The sequence below is a fragment of the Photinus pyralis genome, unplaced genomic scaffold, assembly GCF_008802855.1.
Source record: "Photinus pyralis isolate 1611_PpyrPB1 unplaced genomic scaffold, Ppyr1.3 Ppyr1.4_LG5, whole genome shotgun sequence".
Taxonomy (NCBI): Eukaryota; Metazoa; Arthropoda; class Insecta; order Coleoptera; family Lampyridae; genus Photinus; species Photinus pyralis.
The window spans coordinates 30009563-30031257 of NW_022170596.1; the positions used below are offsets into that span (position 1 = coordinate 30009563).

Consider the following 21695-nt stretch of genomic DNA (forward strand, 5'->3'; position numbering starts at 1 on the left):
GTATGTCGCTGTAGAACGACATTTTGCCAACTTAATTGAATTTTGCATAAAATCGTGTGGACGTGAGGAATAAAACGCAAATGTGTGAATCTAGATTGATATGGGGGCGATTTCATAAAATTTAAGAAGCTTCCGAATTTGTGGTATCGGTTAAAATTAAAAAATTATCAAAGTCCTCGTTTGAGATCGAAGGGACTTCAGCGCATTTTTGTGTGGCAGATCAGTATTCTATTAGCCACTTTCGACTCAACCATCAATAACAGATCTTGTCGAAGGCTACTACATTCACTAACCGCTTCCCACTTTCCGCGTGCACCCGCAATTCGCTTTTAAAGATTTGACTCCACCATCAGTAAGATCGTGTCGGGGGCTACCACATTCCCTTTGACGGTACCCACTTCCGACGTCCCGTTCACTCGCAATTCACTTCTATTGGCGACACGAGAAAGAGAGACAGCGATTCGAGATTTACGAAACGTTAAACCGCGTGAGTTCGCAACGGAAGGTAAAAGGCGCCCGAAGTTGACTACTTCTCGAAGACGCGCGCGCGCGCCTCGCAAAAGGTCGTTAATTTCGCCCCTATGACAAAAAACAAAATTCCGCCACGCAGGAGTTGTGCGCGTTTACAACATCTTTCCGACGACACCAATTTCAAAAGAATCGGACCAAAACTGTAGTAGAAGATAGGAAAAAACTGAAAAACCTTCACGTTAGTATACTACGCTCGAGGATGACGCCCAGATGTCGCCAACCCCACATCATGTAGCCATGTCCCTAAGGTTGACAAATTTCACGGCCCTGTAGATACACGTACACCCGTTGCCTTTCTACAAGAGTTCTTCTACGCGCCCACATTTGCTGCCAGCCAACCAGCCAGCCAGCCAGCCAAAGTGAGATTAAAAGCTACTTTTTACAAATAAATTTCCAAAATGCGCTAAAAATGCATCGAAAAGGAAGTTTGTCAACTTTGCCAACGTGAAGCACGCCTCTGGGAGAAACCGAGGGAGAAACAATATAAGTTGCAAACCTTATAGGATTTTTGTCGTGCGGGTAATGCGGATTTTAATACAGATTTGCCCAAAACAGTACTGAAATTAAGTTGGCGGTGCCTCGCACCCTCATGCTCACGTTGGCTAGTATAGACCTGTCAAGTAAACCTGAAATAACTAATTACCAGGGCCTAATTGTTAAAATTGATGCACGGGAGAGAAAGGGTTTCTGGTGGAGCATTATTTTGGTTTATACGGAATTACCACTTCCCGTATGCTTTACATTCGCCAGACCTCACACCTCCAGACGCATACATTTGTGGCCTGGTCAAAGATGCCGTCTTCAAAACCACAAACCATCGACGAATTAAAGAATGCCATTCGAGTCTTTTTCGCAGAACTGAGACAACCCTTAATTGATAACAGAACGATCAACTTGCTACGTTACTATGAAGCCTGTCTTGAACGAAGAGGTGCACATTTAGCACATAGAACGAGCTTCTCGTATAGTATGGCTCAGAATAAACAGTACTCAACTTGTAATTGTCTAATGCTCTAAAGTCCAAATAATGTTTAAACAATTACAACTTTGGTACTGTTTATTTTGGGCCATACTATACCAGAAGTGCGTTCTCAAAAAGGTAATGTGATCTTTGTCATGGTTACTAAGTCAATACGAAATCATCATTCGAAGACCGGTCGAATCGTATGAACCAAAGTCAAATTTGTATCGAATGCAAACGATCAAATTACCTCAATAGACTTGGCACCCCACTTGTTCCAATTAGAAATTAATGTGCCTATTTGGGATCTAATTACAAACTAAATTGTAACCAACAAACTCGTTATTTCTATGTAAAAAGATTTTCAGACATGCAATTTGGTCGGAAAACCTGACAACAACATCGAAAACGGTAAACCTACGGCTCAAGGCTGTTTTATCTGTTTTAGTTAGAAATAGATTAAAGGGAAACTCAAATTATGAGACCTTGGTGGGTGTGGTTGCCGAACGAATTACAAAAAAACCGTTTGCATTGGTTCACTCATTTTTTAAGATAGTCATATGTTACAAACTCACTGAAGTGAGTTTTTATCTCTATTCATTGGGTTCTCCTAGGCTTATGATAAACCTCCACAGGAACGGAAGCATCAGAAGAAAATGAAGGCTCGGAAAAACCGAAATAAATAGGTGACTGAAGAATCCAATAAAATTAAAAAAACATTCACTTTAACCGTTGAGTGAAGGATTCTTCACTCATCGCTTTAACTTAATTTCTTTAATTCAAATTAATCCACGTTAAATCAAAATAATTCCCGTTAATTCAAGTTAATTCACGTAAATTCAAATTAATTCACGTTAATTCACATAAATTCATATTAATTTTTGTTAATTCTAATTAATTCACGCTAATTCAAATTGATTCACGTTAATTCTAATTAATTTAGAGCGGTGTTCACAAAAAATTCAAAGTTGTTTCCCCCTATATGTGAATTAGCAGATTTTAATAATAATAATAATAATAATAACTTTTATTATGTTTAAGTAACCGAAAAAAGTTACATACAATCGTCAAAATAAAAAATAATTACACAAAAATCTAAACCGAGATCTAAACTAATACATAAATTTAAATTTTTTCGGCGAATTTGAAATTAAAATATTCATTTTGGGAATAGAACGCCTTTGACAACAAAAATTGTTTAATGTTGTTGCTAAAAACCTTTTCATTAAGCAACTTAATAGTATCGGATAGATGATTATAAAATTTTATTGCAATATATTCTGCACCTTTTTGCGATATACTTAATCTTAAAAGGGGTAAACGATAATCCTCCTTGCTACGTGTATCGTGAGCATGAATCTGATGTTGTTGCCTATACTTAGCGAGATTTGCCTTAGCATAACACAAGCAGGTAAAAATAAACAGACAAGGCAATGTAAGGATCTTTAAATCTATAAATGCCTGTCTGCAATCATCTCTATAGCCCAGACTTGAAATTACTCTTAGTGCCTTGCGCTGAAGTCTAAAAAGATCTCCACTGGAAGAAGAGCTTCCCCATACTATAATACCATAGGTCAATAAAGAATGGCACAAAGCGAAGTAAGCGCGTCTTAAGACATTTGCTGAGACATTATCTGCTAATCGACGTAGGACAAATAAGTTACAGCTAAATTTTGCTTGAACATGTTCAACATGCATACTAAAACTCAATTTGCTGTCAATACAGAGTCCCAGGAACTTGACATAGCGTGGTGTTAAAAGATTATGTGTTCTCAGGGAGAGAATTAATTGTTGTGTTTTTGAAATATTGATTTTTAATTCATTTGCAATGCACCACTTATTTGCAAGATCCACTAAATACTCGGATTCACCGTTTAATTGCTGAACAGATTTACCCTGTTTTTGCTATGGTTACAATAATATTGCCACAATTGTATCCAGCAAGACCAATTCATCACCTTCGTTTCCAGGTTAATTTCTACCGATCCGGCGTATTTTCTCCATTCCCAATAGAAAGGAACACCACCGTATGACCAGACTGCCTCTATAGAGTCACTGTACAGAAAAGTACATTCGGATGACCTCTAGAGGAAGAGCAATGAACTATGAAATAAACACTGAATGTTGTCCATAGTGTTGTATTGGATTCTCCAAATGGGGACGAATGTTAAACCTTCCCCATAGATTCGTTAATAATATGAAAATTCAAAATTGTACAGCTTTTGGATCTTAGTTGCAGGGGGTTGTTAATTTTCCGTTAAACCTGCCCAATTTTACACCCAGTTTGATTGTTAACTTGAAACTGAAGAATCAGAGAAACTATAAACAAGATACGAAGAATCGCATACGATTTTCAGTAGGGGATTTTTTGCCACTCCAGCTCGCATTCGGAGACCTGCCTTTTAATCCGGCTCATATATATATTATCCTTGAACTCGTAGAAATCGATTGGCGAAAGTTTGACATCAGTATCTGTTTTCGTTCTCGAGTTAGGCGAGGAACCAACGAACAGACGGAGAGACAGATGGACAAAACCATCACATAAGGGGAATTTTTTCTTTGGAAAAATTCCCACAAAAAATGTCAATAGTTCCAATGACCTCGAAGTAACTGAATCTTAGAGGATCTTAAATATTTCTGGAAAATCAAAAAATTAAGAATAAGGAAAAATCAAAGGATAGGAAAGTACAGAATGAAACGGATTCGATGAATGACGAATCAAAAAAAATCCAACGGATCTATAAGAATCGAAAAAGTCGAGTAATTTCAAAGCAAAAAAATCCACATTCTGAAGGATCCCATGTGTCCGATGATTTTTAAGATCCGGAGGGATTTGAAGAATCCGAAAAATTCGATGAAATGAAAGAATATAAACTGAAGAATCGTGATTAAATGTAAATATGTAAATCTGAAGAATGTAAATAAAAACGGAAAATACAAAGAATAAAATATATCTGCAGAATGTAAAGAATCTGATGAAAGGTTGCGTCGGAAGGACCCGAGTCGAAAAATGTTGAATTTTAAATACTTTTAAAAATATGCAGAATTTGAATATTCTGAAGAAGTCGATAGACTCGAGGCACATTTGTAGAGAAAGACAAGAGGAAGAATTTAAAGGAAAATAACCTAAAGGAAACAGAAAATTGGAGGAATTTGAAGAGAAGGAAAAATATGAGAATCCAAAAATCACTAGTATCTAAAAAATATGGAAGAATCGAAATCGAAACATCGTAAATTACTTAAATATGAAAAATTCGGAAGAATTTGATGCACTTGAAAAAAATTGAATTTGAAACAGTCGAAAGGATTGAAATATCGCAAAATCAAATGAAAATTAATAGAGATATAGCACTCCTTATTGCGCTACTGCCTGAAAACAATCTCACAACTTAAGATAATCTGAAATTTTCACTGCCAACAAGAAGATGTAACCCAGAATAAAAAATCTGGGACACTCGCGCAAAATTTGGGCGGCCAAATCAACACAAAAAGAGGACAATTCACCATGTAAAATTGAATTCTATTGAAATATTGGTGGTATCGCTAGATTAGAAATTCTATACCTCAGATAATATTGCCGCACAAAACGTGAAAGTTGTAAATAAATTCTTTTGAAGTACTGTTTCCTCTGCATACTGCCATTGCTTTTTATAATAACAAGGCAAAAATCATCCTTCTTTTTAATTTACAATTCAAATAGCCACGGTATTTTCGTATACATGAGGAAATTTACACGTAATATTTAATTAAAAACCATTAAAGATCGATACTCTTTCGAAATGTCAAGAGTAAAATGGGATTTTTCACTCTTTCTGAGTGATATTTTAAGTAAAAGCCCTAAAGAGCGTGACACTTATTCTCCATCACTTTTCGGCACCATATCACTCTCAAAGCTGATGAATTAGGTAGTACTTCCAAGTTACTCAATGTTAAAATATAACGTATGAGTTTGATGTGTATGAATTCCTCACAGAGTTGATATACTTCAGGTTTACTGCTCAGCTTATAAAATTTAATCCTCCGATGATCCACCGACAAAACTTTATGTAAGTGTCTGAACAACAGACTTAAACTTTGGAAACGTTTTAATCCGCAAACATTACGAATTTTAATTGTTGGTAAATTTCATCGTGCAAAATTATTTGCTACTCCCAGCTTGTTTGAAGTAGGTAAAATTGATGGAAATTAATCCTTTGAAACAAGATTCAATTCAATACCTTTGCGATGCATTATTGTAAAGCACTGCTTCAAGTTGCACTTTCCACTGCAATTAGTTTGCGAAGAGATCGGTCTGGCATACGCGTATTCAATTTACGTAAATGGATCAAGACGGGGTATCTAAAACAGAAAATCAATTCGAATCCTCCACAGAACAAAAGCGTAACTTACAGCACAATTTGTTGGAAATAAAGCTTTTAAGTGAACCCTTTCAGTAACAGACGCGAACTATATCATACTAAACGCAATTAGAGACTTAATTACAATTTTGTGTAGACGCTAAAGGCTAAGGCTGGCTAAAATTTATTTTTTCAGTTATCAAAGATGTGTTCTGTCCAGGTAGACGAGGGCATTGAAGCGATGTTGTGTTGCTGGTTACAACAGCTTCAAGAATTTGGAGGGCCGGAGGTGGACAAGCCCGACCTTCTCCAAGGATCCGGCGGATCAATCCGTACGCCGCACAGAGTTGGGTCCAGCCCAAATCTGGCCAAGCAACTGATCGTCGATCCGCGAGTTAGGTATAATGTAAGTTGGCGATTTGACGATCGATTAAGTTTTAATTGGACGTGCCTTGTGTGCAGGGAGATTTGGTACAGATGAAACCTCTACCGCCCAGCACAATCGAACTGAAAGCGAAGGCGGTTGAGGTTTTAGTGATGCTGCATGGATTACGGCACGAGAATTTGAATCCCTTAATTGGTTGCCTTGCTGAACCTCCAAGAGCTGCGCTTGTGGCGGAATGGTGTTCGCGCGGTTCACTTCAGGACGTACTTCAGCAGGACGAGATCAAATTGGATTGGTCCTTTAGATTAAGTTTGTTAACAGATTTGGTCAGGGTAGGTCTTATCATTATTACTATTAAGATATTCTTTTAGATAGCTTCCACTGGTTTAAATATTGTTGAACTCTGCGGTAACCGATTATAGAGAAGAGTATAGCTCGGCAGCTTATGCAATCTTTTCAATTTCTTCAAACTTTCATTCTGTATACAGCGTTCAATAGAATTTAACCTCTAGAAATAACCTTAGAGACGTTGTGGTGTAAACAGACAACGTTATAATTGACCTTAACCCTATAATACCCACCTCGAAAATCACGACACAGTAAACAGATCAATTTCAATCCCACTGAAACTAACTCTATAACTAATAATAAGAATAGACTATTTTTTCATCGTAGAATTATGATGTCTTAAATTTGATTTAAACTTATGAACCACGTCACCCCTTAAGAAGGAGAGAGACTCGTGGATAACGATAATGTAGTTAATGCCTTGGAACAAAGTTGAAGATTGCAAAGTGGAGATAAATTTACTTTGAAGACTGGAACCTTGTCTTGCCTAGCGTAAAAAGTATTAATTTCAAAGGTTTTTCTTTCTGTACGATTCGAATTCGTTCGTGGAGCAAACATTCTTTCCCTTTTAGCGTTCCTAATCAGTGCAATGTCTAAAGTTTTATTTTAGTTGTAGACTTCGGCGAATATTCACGCAATTTAGATTTGATTACACTTTTGTGTACATTTCTTGTGTAAACTAAATTCGTCATCATTAGGTTTCTGCTAGAGGGAACTACGTCCTGTTATTTCGTTTGCGAGAAGCTATTTACGCGTTTTACGCATAGCTCGCAAGGTTTCGAACGGGGTCGGTTAAACTATAAACTGCGATAATTCACGGAACGCCCTGGGAGATCTGAAAATAAAAGAGAAGGCATCCTCATGGGCTTACCATACGGGCTTTATAGTCAGTTTCACAATTGGCGATAACGCTTAAGTATACATTGACTGATTATGATACATATCTTTGCCATACGAATTAGTACCGTTAATGAAGGATAAATTAATTTTTATTATTATAACAGATTTCAGCATTGATATTTATGGTTGGAAAATGCAGTGCAATTCATTAATTCTTAATTAAAAATATTTCTTAGGGTAACGTTAATATGTATAGTGAAAAAGTTTTGCTTAAAATTCGATACTCACATTCGGGGTATATACTGTTTTCTCTTACGAACATCTGCTACCACAAACTTCCAAAGAACATGTATAACCAAGTTCACGGAGTAAAGTCATTTTTGATTCGATCCCTTAGCATGCACATCTCTCCAATGCTACAAAACCTAGCTTTGGCTACTACGGTAATTGCACCACGTTTATAATAGTGTTTTCTTACCTAGCAAAAACAAATAACCCCGTTTTTCGATGCAAGCGGCAGGTGGTCGCGCGAATCGCGGGTTGCCCACATCGATTTTATGTAGAGCTGTAACGAGCTTTTTCGTCCTTCAGCAATCCCGAATTCTTTTGATACAATTTATTAAAGAATCCGCTAGGAAGGTCTTTCGTTATACTAAAATCTGGGTAATAGTGAACATTATCTGGATCGTTTGCCTACCGAAATCAATAAAAGTTAAATACACCGGCAATCACCTTTTCCGATTACGTACGTAATTCAATGCTAATTACGAGAAATTGCAGGTTGGGAATACTATCAAAGTAGAATTATTTATACTACACCTCTCAGCGTATATAAATGTAATGTTTTAAGGATTAAATTCAATTTTTCTTTTTTTAATCCCTGGAGCAAGAAGGGGAAACGTTTTAATTACTTACTTTGTGTTTGCCGTGTAACATCTTACGCTTCACGTGATGTTTGTTAAGTTTGATTAACCTTCTACTAAGAAACATGTACAAAATTAATTTAGGATTGAAAGATACTAATTTACTTCCCCCACTCGCATAAGTCTTACATTAGTAACAATTGGAGAATAACAGAGTCGATTAATTTATAACAAGTAGCATGTGCAGGAACAAAAGGATTTGTTCAATATCTTAAGTTTTGGAATTAGAATTTGTATTGTAATCCCATTTGTACTCCAAGTCTACCTCACCCTCATTTTCAAATCGTAAATGGAAAAATATGAAGGCCATTATTAAATTGCGCGTTGACGTACCCAAAAGTAACGTTTTTTTCATTATTAAAGCAATTTAGCTACACCTGGACACGCAGAGTGGATTTTCGATGTAACGTATAATAAAGAAAGGGTATTTTAGTCAATATTGATTAATCGTCAATATTCCTTCGTCCGCTTAATTGGCGGACTGCGTATAGAAATGTCCTCACCAATGTACCTACTCTATTTTTGATCTCTTACAGGGGATGAAATATCTTCACTCAACCCCGGTGCGCGTCCATGGCTATCTGACGTCGAGAAATTGCGTGATCGACGCAAGATGGGTTTTAAAAATTACAGATTACGGTTTACCCACATTTTACGAAGGCCAGGGTATAACGCCACCGCAAAAGAGCGCAAGGGGTAAGTTTCCTGTCGGATTCATTTAAAAATGATTTATGACTAACTCATTATTTAGTAAATTTTTAATTTCAAAGCTAGAGATGCTGTTTTTATTGAGATTATATCAAGTTAAATGTTCATTTTCCCTCTGTTGGTGCTTGGAAAGTTTTTCTCGATATGACACTGATTAATGACACTTTCAAGACGGATAAAAGATGACGCGACCTGACCGCTGAAATTAATTCGTTCGGTCGCTTTAGGACTTACGACGGATATTTCGCAGCGGCCCATGAGAGTTCCTTTTGAAAAGCTGTTCTTTTGACGTTTATTACCTACAGTTTACATCAACCTGTTTCTCCCTTTCGCCCTATGTTGCGATAACGTCAGCTTTCTTTTGAACTATTACGGTATTGCGTGGTAAGTTAATTAAGGAGCACGAGGGCGCCGAGAAATCCGGTTTCAAGTGTTATAGGGATATCATCTAAATGCCTGCGTTTGTTTAATAATAACGAGGGTTAGAAAGGTACATTAAGAAAGCTTATAGGATAATTAAAATCATGTAAGCACACACCAAGTGTTTGACTTTATACATGATAATTGATGGGAAAATCAAGGGGACAAATAAGAATTAATTTCTGAGTCCTTTTATTCAATTAGGTAATATATATTGAAATTTCATGCCATTAGGACAAAGGACAAACACAAAATAAACGATTACAATACTTTCATAAGAGTTATTATTTCGTCCTTATATACCTAAATCGAAATTCTGTGTTTTAAAATAAGAATTTTTTCGCTAAAATAGGCAAATGAGTTGTAACTTGCAAATATAAGAGCTTGATCCCTGAAAAGGCCTTAATATACCAAAAACTTTCAAAAATATTTTGCTTATGACTCTCGAATTTACTTATACAGTACCAGGTTTCAAGTTTCATGTCCGTTATTCCCTCCAAACGACGCACACGGGTCAAAATTTGGAGTTTACGTTAATTAATTCACAAGATAGGTATGGATTAAGTTAAGGAGAGGTTTTAATTTTTTATTTATTGTCCCTCAACAGGGTTTCGCCCAAGTACGGTGTGACCCGAATAATGCTTTTTTCTGGCATTCGGTTTTGAGCTACGGGAGCGTTAATCGTACTGCTCAAAATATAGTTTTTTTGTGGGAGATTCGGGTTTTGATTAAAAAAGAATAACAGCGTCCCGCAAGAAAATTTCTTTTGAGATCTACGACCTGAAGTATTCAGTCCCGAACCAAGTTTTTATTTTGGGTACTTGAAACGGAAATTTTCACACGAGTTCCGCGACTTTTACAGTTGAGTAAACTTAAACCCGAAAGCGAATTAATTTAAACGTGTCATTTTCCATCTAGCAGTTATCCATAAAAATGATAAAATTACGTTGTTTGTTCACATTAGCCCATTACTCCTAAATGTATGCTGTAGTATTGATATATGCACCCCTAAAATTGCGGAAAACACAAACTTCGGGTATATTTTGAGACGAACTTCTTGCTGTTACACCTCGGTAAAAATAAAGAGAATTGGAAAATTTATAATCAAAATTTGAGCTAACTCGACACGTGCCAATGGGGGTGGTTTTATGTTTAACTGATCTATTTGTTAGAAGCTAAAATTATCATTTATGATCTCAATCATTTGACCGCATTACTTCCACCATTATCCTCAATGTTGGTGTGAAAAAAGGCGTCCTTCTATGACATCATTTAAACCACCTGCACGTCTACTAATTAAATTTAATTCAGTATTTCGCAACCAGCGGCATCCAGATGTGTTTCCCATTATTTATTAAAGCGCTCACGTAAAGAAAAAGGAAAATTTGACAATAATGGCACGATTATTTGTTTTGCTTTAGATTAAGCAACCGGATTTGAATTTAAATTCGGCAGTAAGGGAAATCGATAATCACTGACGCTGTTTTTCCTACCAGTATTGCATATACATATAAATTTTCGCCGTTCGGAAAACGTTCGAATTTGCCAACTTCATTAATTAAACTCCTTACTCAGATTTTATAAATCCAGCCACTCGCATCGAGAGAAGAAAATTGATTATGAAAACTTTGCTAAACCAACAGATCTTTCTGTATTTCTCTTTCCGCACGTTTTTCGTTTGGTCCGGATTTTTTGCCATTATTTAATGTAACAGAGGCGGAAAGGAAAAACGTATTATTGTACAAGACGTGAATACACAACGGCGTAGGTGGAGGTGTACAGCAGCCGGTGCTGTGTAGTGTGTGGTTGTTTCGTTACTTGCATAGAATTTAAAGTGTTTGTTTTTCCAATCTTTCCTGGATTTTCCAGCGAATATTACGTAGTATGAACGTAGAGTAATTGTTAATTTAATTTACAACTATTTTGATGTCGTTTTTTATGGATAGTCAAAACCCCTTTCCACAACGTCTCCTTTCGTGGTTTGTTCATTTAAGCTTCAGAAAGACACTTTTAAATTGTAGAGAGAAGTCCTGTAAAACCTTTAGTACCATTTTTCTTTAATAAAAAGCATTCAGAGAACTTCATAAACCATCAGTTTGCGTTAAGAAGTCGCCATTTTGTTAGTTCAACGAAATGAAAAAGGGGCTGGAGGAAGAATTTTGGGTTTTATCGGAACAAAAAATTAAAAAACCCGAGTCCCACTAGTGCAGGGGTTAAGAGCCAAAATAGGTTTCAACCTTGCATTTTGTGATAACTTTATGAAACTTTCAGAGGATGTTCTAGACACCCTAAGGTTCAATTTCAGCTATGCCGCCACCCCCGCAACCCCGGACGGCACTTGCTATAGCGGGTTTCTTAAGCGTAAGGTAGCATTTCAATACCCCCCCATAAAATGGGTCAAAAATGTATGTCCAGGGTTTGTTTTGTATTTTCTTACATCTAGGAAGGTTGAAGGGAATTGTCAAATACTCAGGGAGAATTTATTTAGGGTATTTTACGTGGTTGCCTATTTTTAAGACGCTTTTAACAGTGCGGACTAGGGAATGCAATCTCGCAGCAAAATCTCAATCCCGATATTTGCGGGATTGTTAGATGTTAATCCCGGGGGATCTCGCGATCCCGGTATTGCATTCCCTAGTTTCTAGTCTATAACTTTTGATTGAGAAGTCTGATCGAAAAAGTACGAATTGTTTTGGATTCTACGCACCAAAATTAATAAGAAAAATTGTTTTCCCGAGAAATTTTGGTGCGGTCGATTTTTGTTAAAAAAGGAAGGTTATACACTGCCTTTTTTTTGAGGCCCTCAAAAACAATTGTCTCAGATCGACCCGGAAAAACATTTTTCTTATAGAATGTGGCCTGTAGAATCCATAATTTCAAACAGTTCTTAGATTGGGCTACTAGTTCAAAAGTTACAGCCCTTTGAATTTTCTTTCGAAATTGGTTTCTAGTAGGGAATGCAATCCCGCAGCAAAATCTCAATCCCGGTATTTGCGGGATTGTTAGATGTTAATCCCGCGGGATCCCGGAATTTGCGAGATCTCGCAAAACTTTAAATAAATTGGCAAATAAGCAATTCTGTGCGGTTAACTTCTGTATTAAAATAAATCGCTAATTATCACAATATTTAACAAAAAAGTACCTTCGGCCTAACTTAGAGCTCAAAAAAACCTTACCTGTAAAGCACAAAATGTCTTCTAAAGTGCCTCAAAAATCATAGGACATTTTTAACGAAAAAAGTTTAACAATTATTTAAAAAATAATTCGCCGTTATCAGTTTCATTAACAAACAGAGTCGTCCCCTTGGTCGACAAATTCCTCAGTCCCGCAAATCCCGCGGGATCCCGCCCCATTTGTGTGCGGGATTAATCTCGCAAAATTGCTGCGGGATCCCGGTATTTCGGGATCTCGCAATCCTGGTATTGCATTCCCTAGTGCGGATAGTAAAATCGTGACGGAGACCTCTTTTGGCTGCTCTATTGAATATTATACAGGGTGTATCATTAATATTGCGAAAAAATTCAGGGTGAGATTCCTTGCATAAAAATAAGAATAAAAGTTCAAAAATGCCTCGTTTCCGAGATACAGGGCGTTGAATATTATGCAATTGAAAATAAAACTTTTTTGTTTCCTCTGCATCATCACTTGTCGGATCACTCTATCGAGAGTGCCATTGACTTTTTATATGAAAGTCGTTACTTTACAGCGATTTGACAGTTGTTAGGTTTCTTTTTCAAAATGAATTACGCAAATAGTGAAATGTGCGATATGCATTTTTGTTACATGTTTATATGAACTTTTATTCTTATTTTTATGCAAGGAATCTCACCCTGAATTTTTTCGCAATATTAATGATACACCCTGTATAGTTAACTATGCTCTAAAGTATTTATTGAGACATTACAATGCTGAAAGGAAAGTTAACAATATCTACGGCACTAAAATTGAATCTTAGGGTGTCTAGAACATCCTCTGAAGGTTTCGTAAAGTTATCACAAAATGCAAGGTTGAAACCTATAGCCCCCGCACTACACTAGTTATTTTTAGATAAATGGGTGTATAATTTATAGACTCTCCCCATGGTGCGGTAATTTTCAAAATTTCAGTAATCTGACGGTCTATTACTTTGTACTACATGTAATCAGCAGTTGACAAACACAAGATGCTAGCAATCAGGACACAAGAAACCGTATCCGGGTAAAATACTAGTAATAATTTACATTGCAGCGAAACTAGTTTACTCGTAGGTTTTCATTTTTTGGATCAGTTTTAGATTTGATTTTTTGGCACAATTTAACATTCAAGATTAAGATCTCTAAAAATCAGTTTTAGGTCACATTGCACCGTTTGTTAATTTCACACGGCAGAAACATTCATCAGCTAGTTTGCATACGTGAATTTTGAACTTATGGAATCTACAGGCCATATTCTATAAGAAAATGTTTTTTTTTCGGTCGATCTGAGACAATTTTTTCTTGGAGCCTCCAAAAAGGCAGTGTTTAACCTTCCTTTTTTTCCAAAAATCGACTACACCCAAATTTCTCGGGAAAACACTTTTTCTTATTAACTTTGGTGCGTAGAATCCAAAACGATTCGTACTTTTTCGATTAGATTTCTCAATCAAAAGTTATGGACTAAAAACCAATTTCGAAAGAAAATTAAAAAAAAAGGGCTGTAACTTTTGATCTAGTAGCCCAATCTTGGAACTGTTTGAAATTATGGAATCTACAGGCCATATTCTATAAGAAAATGTTTTTTCCAACTTTCTCCATGAAATCCAAAGTTGTATATTTACAACCCGTTCAAATTGAGATTGCAACATCGTAACAATAACGCTAGTTAGCTAGAATACATGTAATGAATCAATCTGGAAACGGCCACTGTTTTTCTTTGCTCATCCCATACCACTGTCGCACAAATCAATATCAGTAGAAGTAATGGACATTCCTTGTACTTTGTTAATGTGACATGCCATGCCATAGTTTAAATGATGTAGTACCTGCGAAATATTAATTGGGATAGCTGTCTTCACGTTGAATGGCTGTCGCGTGTGTGAATTCAAACCGTGTACCTACCTTCGATATAGGTTACGGAAAACACAGACATTCAAAATAAACAACTTTCAGTAAATGTACCCTTATCTAACTTACAAGTCACACCCGGCCCCTCGCCTTACACGAAATTTTAGTACGATTACTTTCCTCCTAGGAATCTGTCAATCTGAATTTTTGTTTTTGCGACAAGAAAAAGCAGCTCTTTTATTGCACCTAGTTTTCTCCGAAACGAACAATTTAGTGTAAGAGGCAATATAATGTTCATGTCATAATCAATATTATAGCAAGCTAGTGTACAGTTTCATCATCTAAAAGTATCTCAAATTTTATAGCTAGGTATTCAACGTATTTGTCAAACTTTTTGATTGATGTGGTTTCTGTTAGTTCACAATATTTGTTCCTCTGAGATTTGGAAACAAATCTTCGCTGAAGCGAAGACGCTGTTTATTTCGATAATACCAATCTCTACGGTGTCACGAGGGAGCGCCAAACGCAACCTGCGCCGCACTAATTACGTGAGACTCTGAGACACATTGACGTTTTTCATCATGCTATTGTAGCAGGTGCACACTCTTAAGTGCAGACCTTGAGGTCTCACTAAATTTAACGTACATCAATCACTCCCAGACGCTCTAAATTTCTCCCTCAAAATTATAAGTGTACCCGTCTTACCGAAGAAGGATAGCAGTTACGTAAATTGGAAGCGAGTATGCCCTTGAGCTTCCATTTAAGTAAACGACTCGTGCTAACCGACCGAGTTCAGTAACGTTACAAACAATATTTGGCATCAATAATATATTTCCTACCCCTTTCGATGTAGACAACCACTACGTCATTGATTCAATTTCTACTTGGTTAGTTAACATTGTTTACCTCGCTCTAATTTTCAATTTTGTTATTAATTAACTCTGCTTTCCCATCCTGAATTTTCGAAGGGGAAAATTAATAGGAACTGTGAGCGTAATTGACAACGGATGTTTTAAAATGCGATCTTGGTAGACGTTTTTCAATTCAATTCACATCCAATAAATTTAGAGGCGACAGAAAAGGGTATTCGAGTAAAGTATGCGTAATATATTTGGGGGGTTGAGCTTACTGTAAATCTTGCGTTGTTAAATTGGGGTGGATAAATACATTTTTTGCACAAAGGGCGAAGTTTCCTCTTAGGTGCTTGTTTGTGAGTCTCCTGCGATATAATTTTTTCTTACGATCCATTTACCAGCAGTAGTTAACTTTATTCCAATCCGTATTTAGTTTTTTTTATTATATTATCATGATTCTAAGGTGACCGGGTTGGTAACAAATGTTGCTCAACCTAACCAAACACAGAAGTTTCGATCAAATTAATGGTATATACGTGTCCCCCAACAGATTCTCATTTAACTGTCTAAATTTAACAAATTTAAATGAAATTCGAGATAACCTCTTTGTTTCGCCTGCGAGATTCGATTGAAACTACGTTAATTGGAAACAACGGAAGTCTGAAAAGAGTCCAAAAATGTCAAAGAGATACCTTCAGTGCAAAATTAATCATGAAGCATTACTAAAAGCATCGATTTGTTATTTCGAAATAAACATGGGTTTGGAAACACATCTACATAGTACCTATTATCGTATCCTATCCCACTAACGCAAGAAGTAAATCCTGTACTTATTCCAGCAAAGAAAGTTTCCCCAGGCTAGTCAACCAGAAAAGCAATCAATTATAACCAAAGTTGGTTATTGTACCAAATAAGTCAATTGTACAATTTGAGTCGAAATATCTGACATAACGCTAATATTAGGCCGCCAAACCGTTAAATAAATGTATAATACGCAATCAGTTTCTACTCTACAAATAGGTAATAATATTATATCATTAGCAAGTGTGTTTACATAATCTACGTAATTGATATGAAGTTATCACACACTTTCGGGAAACAGGTCTTTTTCATTATATGTATATGTTACCGATCAAGTGTTTACTTGACTAGTTTACAGACTAGCTGGATACTATGTAAACTATCCAAATGTATGGTTACTTCGATGGAAAACCATCGTTTCCCTAAAATAGCTACGAATATTAGTTGGTTTGTATACTATTCAGTTAGTCTATAAAGTAGGTATATACAGGATTTATCGCCAAAAAGCTCAAAATACAAGAAAATTATATAAATTAACCAGAATTTTTGGCTAGTTCACAAACTATCCACAGTAGTTGGCTGAAGTGTGACCTCAATATTCGTAGTCATTCATAATAACCAATTCGTTGGTTAGTATGTAAACTAACGAATCCTTTTTGGCTCATTTAGTTCAGGATAGTAAACTAATTCATGATTTAAAACATTTTAGTTATAGGTTACAACGTAACATTTCTATTACTCAGGGGCGGACTGGCCCGGGGGGGGGGGGGGCGATTGCCACCTGGCCTGTAGGTCATATTGGCCCGTTGGAAATTTATAATAATAATAAACGACCTTTGTGCCTGCTTCTCAACCGCTTGTGGATGGGACCAGCGCAAAGGAAACCTCCAAAAGACGTATGAAATGGGACGAAGGGATAAATCGCTTCATTTTTGGTACGTATCTGGAGATCACGAAGATGGAAACGGACAGGACAGCATACAGAGGTAAACTATATCACGCGTTCATTACACAATACCCACATTTAGCACACTTAACAGAACAACGCATTGCAGACCAACGTAGAGTTATTATTAAAAATACACTCCTTACATTAGACACACAGGAACAAATCAGGCACGAAATTGAAGCACTACTCAACACAAACAACACACTCACCGTACAAGATAATACATCCGTTCTAAACAACTCTGAAATACAGACATTTGCGACACTGCAGCCATCGATAGATACAAATAATTACACGAACCAAACACTCACATCCCTTCAAAAAGAATTCGACAATGCATTATTAGAATTCTCAAACACTGACCCAACACAAAGACCACGAATACCTAAACAAAGTCACACTACAAAATTACGCACACTTTCACAAACATTAAATGACCACAGCTTACCAAATTACATTAACGATAACACAAGCTTACATCAACTACACTTTGTTGTGTATTGCGGTGCGGTTGCAGTTTCTAGATGTAACGGTGCAAGAATAACAATAAACAAACAACAGCACACAACAAAAAAACGCTCACCCCCGGCCTGGGAAAAACGCCTGATAACTCGCATCGATGACATCAGACGTGACTTAGGTCGGATTACACAATACATACAAGGAACTCGTTCTTCAAAACTAACACGACAAGTACAACACATAACTACAAAACTAAACAATTACACCACACGAGAACAAAATACAAACTATAACGAACATAGAGATACACTGACACAAAAACTATCAATATACACAAACCGTCTAAAACGCTATAGGGAAACTGCAGATAGAAAGCGCCATAACACACAATTTAAAAATAACGAAAAACTATTTTACAGATCACTAACACAAAACAGCACTAATGAAAAACTCATTCCACCATCTCTACACTCACTCCAGCAATACTGGTCTGACTTATGGACCAAAGACATTAAACACAATCCACAAGTCCCGTGGATTACCACAGAAACCACACGCACTGAATACATTACCCCTATGAATAACACAAACATCACTACAACAGACATCATTCAAACTATTAATCACTTACATAACTGGAAAAGTCCAGGCATTGATAACATTTTATACGAAGAACAAAAAGGGTGTACCAAGTATTCCAGAGGATGTAAAGAGCAACTCATTATAGACTCTGTTATACTTGAACAATCCAGACATAACAAACGAAACATACACACTGCATACATTGATTACAAAAAAGCATTCGATTCAGTACCACACTCTTGGTTACAACAAGAACTCTCAATATACAAAGTCAGCAACAATATTACACAATTCCTCAATTACATAATGTCATGTTGGAACACTACGTTAACACTTACACTAAACGACACAAAACTTATTACCGACCCAATTCAAATTAAAAGAGGAATTTTTCAAGGCGATTCTTTAAGTCCGCTCTGGTTTTGTCTTGCTCTTAATCCACTTTCATATTTGTTAAACACTACTAACTTTGGGTACAATATTAAACACAACCACGAAATACATCACAACATTACACACCTGTTTTACATGGACGACCTTAAATTATACTCTTCCACAAGCATAAAACTTAATCACCTTCTACACATTACCGAAACATTCTCACGTGACACAAATGGACTTTGGAATCGATAAATGTAAAACACAACACATCACAGCTGGTAAAAGGCAACTTTTAGATTATGAGCTAGAACAGGGTAATTTAATAAATTCCATGGATGAGAATGAAACTTATAAGTATCTTGGTTTTCAGCAAAATACACATATTAAACATACGAGTATAAAGCAAACACTTATCACACAATACCTACAAAGAGTACGCAGTATACTTAAAACAAAATTACACGGTAGAAATACAATCAAGGCTATTAACACTTATGCCACACCAGTGCTTACATACTCTTTTGGGATTATACGTTGGACAAATACAGATTTAGAACAAATACAGAGAAACACACGTACACTATTAACAAAGCACCATATACATCACCCTCACTCCTCTACTATACGACTTTACCTTCCTCGTTCGGAAGGAGGTAGAGGACTTACAGACATAAAACTATTGCACCAAACACAAATACACAATTTACGACAATACTTTTATAACAAATCAGATACTTCAGTTTTACACAAAACAGTAACATATGCAGATAAATCTTACACACCACTTAATCTACACGAAACTAATATACTCCCACCCACATCCAAACTTACATACATCACAAATAACATACAAATATGGAACCAAAAGCCTTTACATGGACGATTTCCACAAGAGGTTAGCCAGGGTTGTGTTGATTCTATAGCAACGCACAGTTGGTTGTCTGAATGTGATATCTTCCCGGAGACTGAGGGTTTCATGTTAGCAATACAAGACCAGGTCATTAACACACGTAACTATAAAAAACACATACATAAAGACAAAACAGTGACAAATGATTCTTGTCGACTCTGTTCACAAACATCAGAAACAATCCAACATATAATATCGGCATGCACACGACTCGCACAAACTGAATACAAACATCGACATGATCAGGTAGCTAAAATCATACATTAAAAATTAGCACTTAAACACAATCTCATAACAGATACGACACCATACTACAAATACACGCCACAGATCATACTTGAAAACAACACACACAAATTATATTGGGACAGGACACTACTCACAGACAAAACTATCCACAATAATAGACCAGATATTACACTTATAGATAAAACGCAAAAATCCATTTGTATTATAGCCATTGCCATACCCAACACTAACAACTTAACTAAAACACATGCAGAAAAACACCGCAAATACACCGATATAGCTATCGAGCTTAAGACGCAATGGAGAATGAAATCTACTGTTACAGTTCCCATTATTCTTAGTGCTACTGGAGTTATACCAAAGACAATACACCACAATTTACAACTATTAGGTTTAGACAAAAACACATACAAACATTTACAAAAAGCAATCATTATCAACACATGCCATATTGTTCGTAAATTTCTAAACATAACACAAGATACTACATACACAAATGATCCACAACGTATACATGTAAACAACAGTACTCGCTCACAACACGGTACACAACATACTGTAATATCTCAACCTCTAACCCAAACAAACACACAAATACAACTTACCGAGCAAACAAGAACAACAAATGATACAACATATACTACAATCAGAGATTCACCTCTGAAGCAAACCACATTATCACGACCCATTAGTATTCAACCCAAACGCAAAAGCCTAAACAGCACTTTAGACTCACAACATGACACACAACATACTGTAAAATCTCCACCCTTAACTCAACCAACCACACAAACACAACTTCCTGAACAAACAAACGCAATAAATACAAGTAACGCAACATGCACTACAAAGACGCCCTCACTCAATAAAGTTACACGGCCTAGCACAGCTAAAAAACACAATACTCTTTCTTCTCAGAAACACACCACGTTATCACAACCCACTCGTACTCAACCCAAACGCAAAAACCTAAACAGCACTACTAGCTCACAAAATACAGTAATACCTCCACCAATAACCCAAGAATAACACAAATACAACCTCAAGAACAAAGAAACACCATAAATACAAGTAAGGCAACATGTACCACAAAGACAGGTCCACCCAATAAAGTTACACGTCCTAGCACAGTAAAAAAACACAAAACTCCATCCTCACCGAAGAACACCACGTTATCACAACCCACTCGTATTCAACCCAAACGCAAAGCCAAAGAAACACTTACACAATAAACTCCATTTAATAAAATTACAGGAATTATTATAATGATTTTTGTTTTGTTTTGTTTTCCTCTTTCCTAATAGCGTTGGCTTATTGTGCCCATGTGTGATTTTTTTTTTTTTAGGGACCCTACATAACTTCACCAGACACAGACACAGACACTAATCGTTACTTGATTTTAATCCGTGCGATTAGTTAACCAGGCTAGACCTGAGTTCTCACAAGAAACACCGATAATAATAATGACATTTATTTCCACGTAATACCAAAACCAAATAAGTATAAAATATATAATATATATAAATGAGTAACACATAATGTATACGGGAAATGGGACTACATTCAGTGTTTTGACAACCCTGTTCTTCCATGTAACCCCAACTCGTTATAGGAAAATAAAATATAAATTACGCTAGCACTCAGAAACAAATTAATACTTGAATACAAAGAGAGGAAAGAAAACAAAAATAAAAATACAAGTATAAGTACTAAAATCTTAAGACACACCAGTTCATTTGGGTAGCTCAAGTTTCAGATATTGTCTGATTCTATTTTTGAAGCCGAGAGGTTGTAGATTTTTAAGAGGGGACGGAATCATGTTATACAGCTTACATATATTATATGTGAACGATTTTTCAAAGTAAGCAGTGTGATGGAAAGGGATATTTAGTAGACCTTCTATGGCGCAAATTTAGATTATGTAAGCTAGTTCTATATTCTAAACGATCAGCTAGGTAACTTGGTGTTTGGGTGATAATAACCTTATGGTAAAGAACTAGAGAATGCAACATTCTACGCTGAGACATATTAAG

At 36.3% G+C, this 21695-nt stretch overlaps 1 protein-coding gene across 4 annotated transcripts in view; it reads left to right on the forward strand.

Annotated features, from left to right (window-relative positions):
- LOC116172090 (retinal guanylyl cyclase 2) overlaps nucleotides 1–21695 on the forward strand; it is an 88908-nt gene that overhangs the window by 42799 nt on the left and 24414 nt on the right. For 2 of the 4 annotated variants that reach the window (XM_031489220.1, XM_031489221.1), the window contains exons 7-9: nucleotides 6026–6235; nucleotides 6292–6546; nucleotides 8862–9021. In XM_031489220.1, the coding sequence (XP_031345080.1) occupies nucleotides 6026–6235; nucleotides 6292–6546; nucleotides 8862–9021 (625 nt within the window). The remainder of the gene's footprint in view (nucleotides 1–6025; nucleotides 6236–6291; nucleotides 6547–8861; nucleotides 9022–21695) is intronic. The other 2 variants (XM_031489222.1, XM_031489223.1) reach the window with 1 other exon arrangement.